This window comes from Diorhabda sublineata, chromosome 11 (assembly GCF_026230105.1).
Source record: "Diorhabda sublineata isolate icDioSubl1.1 chromosome 11, icDioSubl1.1, whole genome shotgun sequence".
NCBI lineage: Eukaryota > Metazoa > Arthropoda > Insecta > Coleoptera > Chrysomelidae > Diorhabda > Diorhabda sublineata.
Window position 1 is genome coordinate 7,443,949 of NC_079484.1, and position 15,222 is coordinate 7,459,170.

General features: G+C 33.7%; 1 protein-coding gene across 3 annotated transcripts in view; it reads right to left on the minus strand.

Annotated features, from left to right (window-relative positions):
* The window catches only part of LOC130450533 (unconventional myosin-IXa-like), a 73,711-nt gene that overhangs the window by 31,063 nt on the left and 27,426 nt on the right, over positions 1–15,222 (minus strand). For all 3 annotated transcript variants that reach the window (XM_056788993.1, XM_056788996.1, XM_056788995.1), the window contains exons 3-4: positions 1,726–1,874; positions 1,362–1,672 (exon numbers count right to left, since the gene is read on the minus strand). In XM_056788993.1, coding sequence (XP_056644971.1) covers positions 1,362–1,672; positions 1,726–1,874 — 460 coding nt within the window. The remainder of the gene's footprint in view (positions 1–1,361; positions 1,673–1,725; positions 1,875–15,222) is intronic.

Sequence of the window (15,222 nt, forward strand, 5' to 3'; positions counted from 1 at the left end):
TCAACCTTGCTTTATAAAATGCTTTGAAAGCAACTGAAGCTAAGCAAATATTGGAGGGAAAATAAATATTTTAGCTTATGCTGTTGATGTAGCTTTAACAGCGGACAGTAAGAGTGATCTGAAAATACTGGCACCAGTATTCTTAGAAGAAGCACGAACAGTAGGATTGGAGGTAAATGAAGATAAGACTGAATATATGAAAGTGGGAGTTGCAGAGCCCAATCATTCAACGCTGGGCGTTATAGGATACTTTAAAATTTTTGAATATTTTAAGTACCTAGGATTTACTATGAACAGCAACAATAAAATAGAAGAAGAAATACAGATAAGGTTAAATTCAGCCAGTAGATGCATTTGGAGCATAAGAAAATTAATGTCAAAAAATACGAAAATAAAAATATAGTCATAATACAGCCAGTTTTATTATATGGAGCTGATATCTGGACACTAACAAAGCACATAAAATTTGAAAATAAAGTATTTAGGATATATGGGCCGGTTTTCAAAGGAGGAGTATAGAGAATACTGAAAAACAGGGACGCTGTGATAAGAAGTATAAGAATTAGGTGGTTGGGCCATGTAAGAAGAGATAAAGAGACAACAATAAGAAGAGCGTGGAGAGGTCAACAAGAAGGGAGGCGCCCACTGGGAAGACCAAGAGCAAGATGGAATGACCTAGTGGGTGAAGATGTAAGGAGTCTTGGTGGAGAAGTAAACATAGCTGAGGATAGAAAATTATGGAGGCAACTTGTTGGCGAGGCCAAAAATCAACTTGGATTTGAGTGGCCACAGTAGTAGTAGTATATATTTTCCATTTTGCTCAATGAACTTTTGCCATCTTTCTTTCAGCATCATGATTCCGCGCTCATAAAATTTCTGGTCTTTATCAGCAAAAAACTGAACCAGGTGCGATTGAAGGTCAACGTCATTTGTGAAAGTTTGACCATTCAAAGAATTCTGCAAACAATCGAAATAAATGGTAATCAGATGATGCCAGATCAGGGCTGTACGGGGGATGTGGCATCACTTCCCAGCCAAGTTCCAATAGTTTCCCGCGAGTTATACTTAACCAAAAATAATATAACAGATAGTTCAGAATTGGACCATACCTAACGATGAGTTGCTCCTTTTTATTTACTCATCAACTCAAATTGTTAAATTTGTTATTTGATGATTTTAAATGATTCTGGTAGTTTGCTTCAATATTTTCCTAAGACATGCCTGGCTCCTACTTTGCTAAGTAGAAAATTGTATTGGGGTTTGTAGTAGTATTATATTTATTCAGTATAGGCTATATAGTATTAGTTTCAAAACAAGAAAAAGGAGAATAGAGATTGAGATGTTTGCGGAATCAAACCAACCTGTTTAACCCTGAGCAACTCCGAGATTAGTGACACAACTTCCGGATTTTTAACTCCAACAGATTCATCATGGTGGTAAGCGGATTTTCTTGGTTGAAATTCGACATTTCCAAGTAACAATACAGCCGATAAGACCGAGAAAAGCCTCCTTTGTTTTTCGGTGGTAAAGCCCACCATTTCCATGGACTGCTTTAATCTCGAAAATTCGTAACTCTCGTCCGTATTGTCCAAGGCACTACAGGATTTGTTTAGGTAATAGTATTGATCAGGGCGTTTGAGATGAAGTTGTTGTTTCTCTTGCTCATTCGCGCCTGAAACAAACATTTTTTATCATATCCTTTGAAAAAAGCATACAGGTGCTTACCTTCAAGTAAATAATAGAATACATGATAGTTCCTTTCATATCGTCCTTGCGAACATATTCTAGATTTTTCCAAAAGATACTTTTGAACGACAGCGCCATGAACCATTCCATTTTCTTTATAGTTGACTTGAATGAACTTTCCAAATCGACTGTAAAAAAAGGTTTTATTTTGTTACTATTCTAACATTTTTTTAATGCAATTTTACCCGGATATAAATGTATCAACATTTGTTTACTCATTTAACGGCACTGGACTTTGTCGAATGGCTAAATCCACGTTTATTGTGTAGTATACTCCTCAAGCTTTGTCAATTTTATCTATTATATCAACTATATCAATTGATTTGACGTTTTCCTAATACAACTTCATTTTTATAGAACGAAATACTAGATGGGAGAACCTAATTGCATGACTTTGAGTACACAACTTTTTCAAAAAAGGGATAAAACACGAAAAAAGCCACTGTGATTGTGTGTCATAACTGAAAATGAAACAAATCAGGAAAAAAGAAACAAACCTATCAAGAAATTATGTGTAGTGTCAAACACTAGGGGAAAAGTGTCCCATCGAAATAAAATCACTACTGTTAATAGTGAATATATTCACCAAGTTTGTATATAGAGTGAGCTTTATGTATGGAAGGCTTCAATTATCTCGACTTGTACGATTTTTATAAATTTTTGTGTACAAGGCTCTTGTGATACGGCCGATATTTACATGATTGTCAGATCTTTTCTTTTCCCGAAAAAATAATGAACTTTGTTATTTCAAATGGATAACCTTGTATATTTTTCGCTGTTTGTATTATTTTTAATCTAATGTCCCTTAGACCTAAATGCCACAATTTCGGAATTATGGTATTTAGGTATAGAGAATATTACATGTTACATAATCAGTATTTCTTAAGCATTTCTAAAAACACTAACTATACAGGGTGATCCATTTGAAATAACAAAGTTCGTTATTTTACAATGTAGATACCGTATCACAAGACTCACTCTGTATAATTTGGAATATAATTCACCAATTATTTGAGGGCCTTATCAAGTTCCAGGTTTAAATGATTGGTATGGATGGATGATAATATTGGTACACTACCAGCAAAAGTTTTTGCCACCCTATAGTTTACGTGAAACACAAAAAATAACAAAAATAGAATTGATTTTGATATTTATTTTTTACAGAACATATATAGATAAGAATATAACCACTTTTTGCGATGTGAAGTGAAGTAGGACACTGCTTTCTTACTTCCCTGTCCAATTTGTGCCACAACAAATCAATCGGGTTGAGGTCGGGCGACTGTGATAGCCAATCGCATTCTTTTTTTCCAATTCTTTCAAATACTCTTTGCCCAGCTTGGAGGAATGCTTGGGATCGTTGTCACGTAAGAAGATAAATTTTCTACCTTCAAAATCCCTTCAATGTTTACTCCAGTCGCTCTTATTCCAAAATAAAAATATCCCCAAATCATCACCGAGCATCCATGAAACTCACAGCCTATGTTCTTTGGCCTACTGCATCCTCTTAATTTCATTTTGACGTCTTAAAAAGGGTTTCTTCACTGCCTACCTTCCAAAAAGGCTAGTTTCTCTCAATCTCCTTTTCACTCTAGAAGTGCTCAAAGGCAGATTCCTAGATTCATTAATCTGAGCTGCTATCTATGGGCTCTTAGTCGTTGATCACGTTTACTGATCAATACAATATGTTTAACTTCAACGGTTGAGGTTTTTCTTCACGTAATAGTCCACGGTACATCGAGGTATTTTTGATTCGGCGGCAATGGTACGGTTACTTTTTTTCGATTATGAAGACTTGCGTAGTTTCAACCGATAGTTCCTTGGTTTTACTTATTATAAAACGTACGTAAAAGTCTGAATTTGCGAGAACGAAAATTCGTATACGAACTTCACAAAAAGATGTCTTGGTTCAAAAAGTATGAGTCACAACAGGTTTTTGTTTCACAGGGACTCGTATAAAGTGAACGGACACTATTATTTTTGGTTTGTAAGACAGAATATGAAAGAGAAATTTGTTAAAGTGTATTATTTTGAAATTTTACGAATGGACTATGAGGTGGGCAGAAATTTTTGTCTGGTTGCGTACATGTCATCCGAAGAAGTAAATAGTTCAATTCGAAATTTAATTTTCGATATACATCTTTAATCATTAATTTCCTGTACTGTCAGATATTGTAAATTAGCACAAATTGTTCTCTCATTAATGTGGTAGTTTTTGTAAAGATCTATGTTATTCATTCCATTATTTTCAAACAACAGGATATTATAATAATGTGGAAGCATATCTAGATATATTTGAAAGTATAAAATAATGTACACGAGCTTTATTTATGTTTCCTCCAATTTTGTTATGAAAGTTATGAAAAAAGCAATAAAAATATTTTCCTCGTTATTGGTAACATGTATTTTACCACTTCTAAACTTTTATTGTATTTTTAGACCCGCAACTAAATGTTATTGTTTACATTTTTAAAATCTGAATAACCAGTATTTGATTATTTTATAGTTTCCCCACCTACACAACGATTATTTCGAAATATTTTCCCAAACTATATTTAAATTAGCTTTCAATAATAGCCGCGTACGTTTCTAAATGTAATAATCCATGATTTCAAATTTATTATTATTTTTTTAAATATAAAAATATATTGGGAGTAATTCTGAATTGAAATAAATCAAACTTTCTTATTTTCTGTTGTTCTGTCTGACCGTATTGAACGAAAGGTGTGACCAACTAAAAAAAAATACATTTTTAGCCCAAAATCGATTTTATTCATCAATGTAATTTCTTTCAAGAGCAATACAATCATTCCAACGCTTCTCTAACTTCTCGATGCCGTGCTTGTAAAAGTATTTGTCTTTTACCTCAAAATAGGCTTCAGTTTCAGCAATTGCTTCTTTATTTTAGCTGAATTTCTTACCGTCGACCTTTTTTTTTGAAATCAGCAAATAGCCAGTAGTCACTGGTGCTCAGGTCTGGAATATGCCGTGGATGAGGAAGAAATTCGAAGTTTAATTCGTACAATTTATCGACTTGTGAATCGGTGCATTGTCTAGGTGAAACAGTGGTTTTTTCTTCGACATACGAGGCCGTTTTTCCTTGATTTTGGGTTCAACCGATCCAATAACTCTATGTAGTAATCGCTATTCACCATCTCTTCCTCTTGGAGATAGTAAATGAGCAATATTCCAAAAAAACTGATGCTATAACCTTTTCCAGCTGACTGTTTTGCCTTTGGTTAGGTTCTGAATCATCAACACAGTGTTGTTTTTAATCGATTGTGAGTGAACATGGCACCCACCAAAAGTTTTCTCATGGTCAAATGTTCATGCATAATTGCCTTCACACTACCTTCAGCTACTCACGCAATTTCAATTTACGATTAGATATAACCAATTCGTAGACTTTTATTTTTTCTGGAGCAACCACCTCAGTTGGCGGACTAGAACGTTCACGTTTTGACGTTTTTTCATCAATAAACAATGATAACTTAACACACGAAATTGATTTGAAAATAACAAAAGTAGCTTCACTTAAATGGCTGTCACTTTTTCCTGACTTATCGAAATGTCATGAAATTTTACACAAAGTCTTTTGAAAGTTGGTACTTCATAAACGTCATATGTCAGACTTGTGTCAATCACACGACGTGATGTTACAATATGACTATTTCGACTGATAAAAGCCATCAAACTAGAACTAGAAGGTTTAATAATACAAGGGAGAATGAAATCCAAGTACTTTGAATTTGACATAACCAGTTATGAAGACCTTGAAGACGAAGCACGAGGACAAGTAGCCAGAGCAAATAAGGTCGCGGAATTTACAAAGCAAAAATCGGACCTATAATGACGTATACATCACAAACAAAACCAGAAACATCCAAAACGAAACAACTCTTGGAGACCATAGAAATAAAAATTCTCAGGCGGATGTGAGAAAAACACTACTAGACAGAAGATCATATGACGTAGATAACATTGATGAACGAAGAAGTTGATTGGCAGACGATAACCGATTAAAATAGCAAGGGATAAATCTCCCATTGGAACACGAAGTAGAGATCAACCACGAAAGAGGCGGAGTCTAAACTAAGAGTTTAATCAATATCAATGTGATTCAAAAATAAAATTTTGACCAAGGCCCTCGATTTTCTTTTGACTAATTTCTGTCTCCGCTAGTTTCAGCTCCATACAGGAGTTATAATAAGGATCGAGTTTAAAAAGGTTTCCGAGGATTTTAATTCAGGTTATTTTCTAAACACACCTAGTATATTTCTTCACGACTAGTATCTTTAAAGTAACATTCTATTTTAAAAGTAATTAACAGTTTGTTGATAGACAGATAATATGTTAATTAAATGTTTTAAATACGTTTAACTGAATATTATCGACTATCTCACCTACTCATGTCACTTTAAAATTACTAATATATAAATAATTTCTGTTCCGGCATCCATTTATCGAACGCACTTACTCGATTGCATTTTTTATTTGAAAATTAATCGATGACTAGCTAATATTCGATAAATTAAATTCTGCAACATCATAAATTTGGATCATTATTACCGTTAGTGATAAAGACATTTCCAGGGGCAGGAATTGTAATTTATTTCGGTTTTTAATTTATTTATCAGAAACATATTGTTTGGTATGGCTAATTGATATATTTTTTAAATGTTTACTATTTTAATATAAATAGTATGAACATCGTATTGAAACCTCATAGCAGAACTATACTGTGTGGAACAATCAATCGATTTGTATTTTCAAATGCCCATTATTTTGAAAAAAAAATTATACGACGTGTGTCATGTGACAGAAGCCAATACTTAGTTATAATACAACTCACTGTATATTATTTATTTCTTTGGATACTTGTCGGAAATTGTAAATATAATGCATGTTGTACAATGTCCTATAGCCATCTTCAGCTGTTTCGGAAATTATTACAAAAACTAACATTTAAAAGTATTGGGTTGGCGACAAATTTCGGTTTTGTAGTTTAAAATAAAGAATAGTTTTTAATCAATTATATACTTCCATTTCGCTCAATGAACTTTTGCCTTCTTTCTTTCAGCTTCATGATTCCGCGCTCATAAAATGTCTGGTCTTTATCAGCAAAAAACTACACCAGGTGCGATTGAAGGTCATCGTCATTTGTGTAAATTTGACCATTCAAAGTATTCTGCAAACTTCGAAATCAATGGTAATCAAATGATGTCAGATCATGGTTGTATGGGGGATGTGGCATCACTTCCCAGCCAAGCTCCAATCGTTTCCCACGAGTTGCCAAAGATGTGTGAGGCTGAGGCCTTACATTGGTGGTAGATTACACCTTTCCGATTTGACAATTCTGGCCGTTTTTCTTTAATCGCTTAATCCAATTTGATTAATCGTTTACAGTAAAGCTCAGAATTGATCGTTTGGTTCCTTGAAGGAAGCTAAAAAAACACAAAAACTTTGTAATCACGCCAAACTGAGAGCATGAACTTTTTATGTTGTTTTTCAGCTTTCGATGTGGTTTATGCTGGTTCATCGTGTTTGCTCAATGATCGTTATCGAACTATATTACTGTACAAGACCAATTTTTCATCACCATTTTAAGTGCTTTTCAATCGTTGTGTACGATACATGTAGCCTCTTCGCAACCTCTCGAACAGTTTTATGACGATCCTCTTTAATTATGACTTTGATTTGGTCATCATCAACTTCAGTAAGCCGACCAGAACGTTGCTCATCTTTGAGGGAAAAATCCCAGAACGGAATTTTCATACCAATTCTGACACGTGCGGTATGTTAAGCAATCATAAACTTCACATATTTCTTTGTGAGCCGCAGCAGCTTCCTTTCCTTAAGGAAATAAAATAGTAAAATATACCGGAAAAGTTTGTTTATACACTGCAGTTAAAATTAACCCTCAACTAACAGCTTTAATAGAAATCACGCACTGCTCGCTTCTAAAGTTACGTCAATGTGACTAGTATCAAGTGACAAACGGCAAAGTACAAGACTAACATAAGTTATTCCAAAAATACAGCAACGCTCTCATCAGTAAAAAGCAAAGTACTTTACACTAAAAACCTACTAAGTAATATTGATTATTTCTCAATGTAAAAGAAAAACATTAACAGGCCAATATAGGAGATGTTCAAAATGATTGCCGCGAACATCTTGGCAACATGCTAATCTCAACAACTCAAGGCCACGGTTTCCAACCGTCCAGATTTTCCGAGTCAGTCCCAATTTCCATTCGCACTTTACCTGCAAATTAGGAAACGTTTAACTTTCGACAGTATTTATTTTCTCACATGCAGTTCAAATGAACGAAGTCCAGAAACCACTACAGCGTGGATTTGACTAATAGCCAAACTTCTCATAACTTTAGATTTAGAGATGAGTTGTACTGATTTTTTGCCTAATTTTAAACAAGATATGGGATCGACAAATGCTTTCCAAAAAAATCAGTGGAAAAAGTAGTGTAAAATTAAAAAAAAAAACTTGTGAATATCGTTTTGTTACGGCATCAGATCAGGAAATCGTGAAGGTCATTCTATGGATTCACGCCTCCATGTCAACCAATATGGAAAAATTTAGTTTAGGTACTACCAGGAATTGATTTGTTAATGGGGCGGTGCCCCATTTTGCCTATATTGACATTCATATTATGGTATATTCGTTTTGTTTACGGTAAACAACAAATTACCAGTTTGCTTTTATCATTCGAGATTAACCGTTTCTTATCAAACAATACGAAGTTGACCGTCTACACCAAAGGGAGCCTGTAGCCTATGGTCAATAAAATCGTTTGCAAGTTCAATGTTATGATAGGTAGACATTATTTCATCCATGCCGGTATAATTTCCTTTATTTCTTAGATCTTTTATATATAATAAAATCGGTTGCTAAGCCCTGTGAACCTGTGTATTGTTAATTATTATTCTCATCATTCCCACTACCTCCTGATGAAATTCAAACAGTATTGACAAAGCTTCTGTACTTTAAGTTCCAAGTTAAAAGCTTTACAAGATCCTTTAGAGATTTTTCCTCAAATAATACTTTTTCCCTGAGTAAGCATGATTAATATTTCTCAGGCGTTGATCTAATTGAAAGTTTTATTTTTTTATTTTTTTCAAAAAAGGATTTTTTTTTGATATCTTGCGCTATTATTCGTTTTTTTCAATTTTTTACCATTCTCACTATTTGAAAGGTTAGCAACTAATTTGCAACCACTTGGTTGTACCCTCTAAATGGAAAATTTATGTAATAATGCCAACTTTGTTTGTCTGTCTTTTTTAATGGCTGTAGCAACCAAATTAATTTATAAATTAGCGACAAAGTTTGAAATACTCTAAATTTGATTCTGTTATATTGACAATGGACGATGTTTAGATTCATATTACCCATCAATTTGGGTTTTTAAGTAACAAGTACACAAATGATACTATATTCTCCCTCCTGTGTACTCTAACCTAAACAGCCATCACTCCTCTACAACAACTTTTTGTGATTTTTATAAGGCTTTCAATTGTGTAAATCAAAACATTATAATCAACAAATTGCAGTTCTACGGTTTCAGGGGAACACCTCTTGCATGGCTTAAGTCATACCTTACCAACAGAAGTCAGCTTGTAAGGGTTGATACAACGATGATGATATTTACTCTGACTAAACAGCAGGGCTCACTGCATAAGCACGCTTCTCCAATTTCAGAAAGGTTGTCGACCTTTACCTACCTACTCCACGTAAGGGCTCAATATTTTACAATACAAAAAATGCACAATCACCTGCCAATTGAAATCAAATCGATATAATCCGCATTTCGCAATAATTTTAGGGCACTGGAAAGTGCCTTTTACTTCTGTTCTAATAATATTTAATTCCGGACATGCTACATACTGGTTTAACTTTGCCATGGACTTATATACTAATTATTACCTAGTACCGTTACCTAAAATTTTGTTATTCGTTGTGGTTTTCTACTGTATATTGAATTTTGATTTAATTTGTATCTTGATTCAGTTATTTTTATGTTTGTTTTTTAGTTTTTACAAGCTTTTGTTTACAAATGTTTTGACAATGAAGCATTTCTTTCATATTTTCAAGTGTCAGCAATCAGGTTAAGAGTCTATCAAAGCTGAAACTGATACTGTAGCGAAAAGACGTCGTGAAGGAATCATCCAAAATATAGTCATCATATGTGGGTTAATTATATTAGTGGTAGTGGTGCTATTGAAGACGATCCACTCGACCTCCCTGATGTCAGGCCTAGTCTTGCTCCCAGCAATGATGAGACTTAAAAAAATACGAATAAGAAGAAGGTACTCATCTCAATCTAAACAAGTGCAAACTGATAATACCATAAACGCATCTGATGTATCATGTTCTCCAATAAAAAGAACAGTTTCACCTGTGAGTACTTCTATCAAAAACCTTGAAAAGAAGAAATATTTTGCTTGCCTACCCTGTATTTTAGATTAATGCGATTCAATATTAATGCACAAATAAAATCAACTTGGCGATAACTCGATTCATATTTTAATAATTGCCATTGAAACACACCAACACCGACTGCTTAGCATCAAACTCCGACGTTCATTTGTTTTGCGGAAAATCATAGGTGGTAGACAAAAGGTTTATCGCCTACTGCCGCGCCAATTCATACATTGTTCATTTGAAAAATCGATGGGCAGAGATATAACATTCAAATCAAACAAGCTGGTTTAGATTTGCAGTGAGAATTAGAGAGAGAAAGTTATAGAACGGAGGACATGTCCAAGAAATATTATTTGAAGAGGATATAGTTAGACTATAGGAAGCAGAAATGAAGTTAGAAATTAACTATCTATGAAAATCATGTTATTTTGTCTAACTCTGTGATTCCCAGAGTAGTGCAGGTAGACCACCGGGGGTCTACGGGAAACTCGACAGGGGTCTATGTAGGGGATGACAAAATATAGGGGTCCATGAAAATTTATTAGGTTTCGATAGTGACGAGCTAAAATGTTGGCTTCCCTTCTCCTATCTATATAGGCAGATAATATTTTAAGTAGCTCAGCGACAGTGTAAAAGCTTGCATATTCCATATTCAGTACAACGCGTCGAGACTTACCGTCCCTTCCACAAAACTTGTTCGGATGTGGAAACTAATACGACTCAGTTTGGAAAGTGCAGATCCTGATTTAAAAGAAAAACTGATCAATTTTAGAGCAGATATCGCGTAAATTATAGATTTGTTCGAAAAATTTTGTGACCTCAACTTACAATTAGAAGGGGCAGCCTCAATTTAACAAAAACAAAATTTTGATCGTGGTGAATTTTCAGTTTTCAAACTTCTCGCAAGTAGAATGCCTTGATGAAGATATTCAAGCATACGTTCAACATTTGATTGCCCGACATGATTTTAAAATCAGATGTTGAAGATATTCTGTCTGGATCATAAATTCAATCGATGAAACGGAAGTGGAGAATGTGATATTACGAAAGGAGCTACTCGAGCTTAGCATTAATGAAGAACTGAAAGTGATATTCAAAAGAGGGTATCAAAATATTTGACTGCAGGTAGAAATACCCGGACAATATCCTGGACTGTGGGAAATTGTGTAAAAGCTTCTGATCGCGTTTACCTAGTCACATCTTGTCGAAAAAGTTTTAGTGCCGTTACAAACTTGAGAAACAGATTGAATATCACAGAACGGGGAGATTTGTAATTATTCCTAACAAAACTCAAACCAAATATTGATAATTTGCTATAAATAGTTTTGATTATATAAGGGTCGTTTTTTTTTCAACCTCCGATCGCTTCGTGTAGTCGCTATTCGGGCAGAAGAAAGCGTTGTAGGCGACTGCAAAACTGTCATACTACACACTCCACCATTGTTGACATTGAGACGTCAGTCTGCGTTGTGCTACAGCTACGTAAACATGTCCGCCAAGTGTGAATTGCGAAGTGTGATTCACTAAAGACCGCAGAATGGTTAAAGAAAACAGTAGATTCTCCATTACTGCTTTGTCCACGGAATTTCCAGAAGTTTCAAGGTCTGATTTGTGCTCAACTTAATTCATTGGCGACAACTTTTTTTAAAGAGGGTATTGAAAAGCTTGTCCACATATATGACACTCAATCTCTTCGGTGATTATGTCGAAAAGTAACCAAAAGTGTACCAATCTTTTGGTAATAAAATTATTGTTTTACATGAACTTGTCTTTTATTTATAGCCTATGGTAGGTTGAAAAAAAAAACGGCCCTCGTATTATAATTTATTGGTTCTTGTGCTGTATATTTAAAAAAAAAAGGTAAGTTGGATAGTCACTTTCTCGAGTGGCTAACTTTGCTTTTTTGATATCCACTCACAGCATAATCAATTGAAATTTGAAAACGTGTCTAGTTAATTTTATTATCAAATAATTAACCCTATAAAGCAATCAATTCTTTCACTAGTTCGAAAACTGTTAATTCGTCGTTGAAACTCAACCACAACTCAAATTTTCATAGATAGATGTAATGTTCAGATATGTAAATTGGTAGTAATGTAGGATCCAACAAAATTTTGAATTTGGTCTATGAAACAATATATATATATATATATATATATATATATATATATATATATACTAAAAAGAGTCTTTAGTTTCTATTGCCACAATCCCACATCTAAAACCTTTATATATATAATCATCTTAATTTTAGATCTCTTCTGATTGAAATATAATTTTTTAAAGTGAAAATATTGACGTTTCGAACTATTTCGATCTTTATCGAAATATTTGGATTCGGAAATGTCGTTATTAGGTACGAAAGTTTCAAATTTAGCTTCGATAACATATTAGAACAGGACCGGCTTCACGTTTTATATCAGTGGCCGAATTCGTAAAAATATTAAAGATAGAGAGAGCGAGTTATGGGATCCTGGTCAAGAAAGCCTGAACTGCTGATATAGAGAGAAAAAATATCGGTATACCACTCTCTACCTCTCCATACTTTATTCTGATTAGATCGCCATGAAGTCGGAATTTCGAGTAGTGTAATAGCAGACACATTTATTTTAATGTAATGTTAAATTGGTTCAGATGTACTAGACAAGATTTTGTTAAATTTGTTTATATATTATTATACAGGCTGACTAGATAAAAAGGACAGGTTTTATTCGTGCATTAGTTTAAAACCTACGATATATTCATATAATATAAAAAAATATATGTATTTTCATAATGACTGAATAGTTTGATTCGTTTTTTTTTTATTTTTAACGTTTAAAAACCCGATTTTCATTTGAAATACACCTAAAATCGAGATGATTTAGCAACAAACGATATAAAAAAAGGTCTGCAAAGTAAAAAAATATATTAAGCGCCCCACCGTATGTATATTGAGGTAAACTTTTTTCTGGTTTGTATAATGCCGGTCATTGTATACATATGAATTTTCTAGATGTTTTTTAATTCAACAAATAACTTTTAGTGCAGACATTTTTGTCTCACTATTAATAATCCACAAGTTGTTAGTGATTTGTTATTCATAATTTTTGGTACCAATGCTCTGATCACATATTTTTCTGTATATCGCAATTAATCTAGCCAGTACTATTAATAATTTTTTTTGGAAAAATGTCGACATCAACAAAAATCCGCGCGCCAATGAATTCCCACCAACCGACAATGGGAAATGAATCCTACCCACATCAAAACTATTGTACAGACTTATTAGAATTGACTCTAAAACATTGAAACAATCATCGCTTTGCATAGAGGATGTAAATATTATACAGGGTGACGAACCAAGACGATTATAACATGTAATTTTATGCAAATTACATACTTCTGTTTAAAAGATTTTTAGAACAGCGTAATAGAAACATACTGAATCTCAATTTTTTACTTTAGTAGTTAACCTACCGAATTATCTAAATCTAAATCAGGTGTTTTATAGCATAATTAGTAATGAAAGATCTTGAAAAAACTATCTCAATTGATGTTAACAAAAATATTCCTTTCTTTTTACATTATGCAGATTGCTGTACCAAAAAATGAAATTGAAAACATAAATTAAAAATAATAAAAACCTTCATTTTACAATCAAAATCAAACAAACTAATAAAAGTATTTTCTTGGTGTCACATTTTATAAAATTAAGAAAAACATAAAAACAGGATGGGTTGCAAAAACAACTTGTTCAAGATATTAAAATTCCATGTCACAAAAAAGATCAGTGATAATAAGTTTGGATGATAGATCTATTTAACTATCAGATCCTGAATTTAGATACTTAGCTATTCAAAAAGCGAAAACAGTAAGGAACAAAACAAAAACTAAACATAAAACATTTGTCCTTTCCATTGGTACAAGGACTTTCCGAACTATCGAACTATTTCAACAGTTTTCAGTATAAAAGATTTAGACAGGCGACGAATCATGAATCTATATATATGAACTAAAAACTAAACACCAATCGACTGTATGAGTTTTTCAACATGAACCAAATCCAACAAAAGTTGCGTACGAAGCACCTCGAAGCAAATGGTCTCCTCTTTTTTCTGAATAACTGGACATGTCGCCACCGTTCCATTAGAGTAACTTTTAACTGTTAATTCTGATTGGTATACCAGCGTTTTTTTGCTACAAGTGTTCGAAAAAGTCAGGAAAACCAATCGTAGAAGTCGTTCTCCGCTACGACAATGCGAGCTCTCACACATCAGTTCGAACAACAACGTTTCTGAACAGTCAAAACATCGAATTAATGCGAAAACAGGAAGAAACAAAACAAGAACTAAATATAAAACATTTGTCCTTTCCATAGATACAAGGACTTTCCCAACAACTATCGAACTATGTCAGCAGTTTTCAGTATAAAAGATTTGAATAGTCAAGATCGTGACAGGCGACGAATCATGGATCTATCCATATGAACCCAAAACTAAACACCAATCGACCGTATGGGTTTTTCAACATGAACCAAATCCAACAAAAGTTTTTCGTGCCCTAAGCACTTCACTACAAGTGTTCGAATACATCAGAAAAACCAATCGCAGAAGACGTTCTCCGCCACGACAATGTTAGCTCTCACACATCAGTTCAAAGGAAAACGATTTTGAACAGTCAAAACATCGAATTGATGGGCCATATCCGCTGTATAGTCTTAGTTTGGCATCCAATGATTTCTTCTTATCCCCACAGATCAAAAATAAAGTGCGATGTCAACGTTTATCTACACCTGAAGAAGAGGTTTATGCGTTCAAATTAAATGTTTTGAAAGTACCTCAATCGACAATTGGTTCAAATTGAAACGCATGCAAAAGTGTATTGCTGGCAGGAATCAGAAAATTGTGGTCATTTGAAAATATTCCACTAATGCACTGAAATAACTTTGATAAAATTAAAATTCATTTTATAAACAAAACACCTTTTTCAAAACGGCCTGGAAATTAGTACTTTCCGGTTTATTTTTAGTTCAGAAAATCTCATTTTGTCGGACCGAGC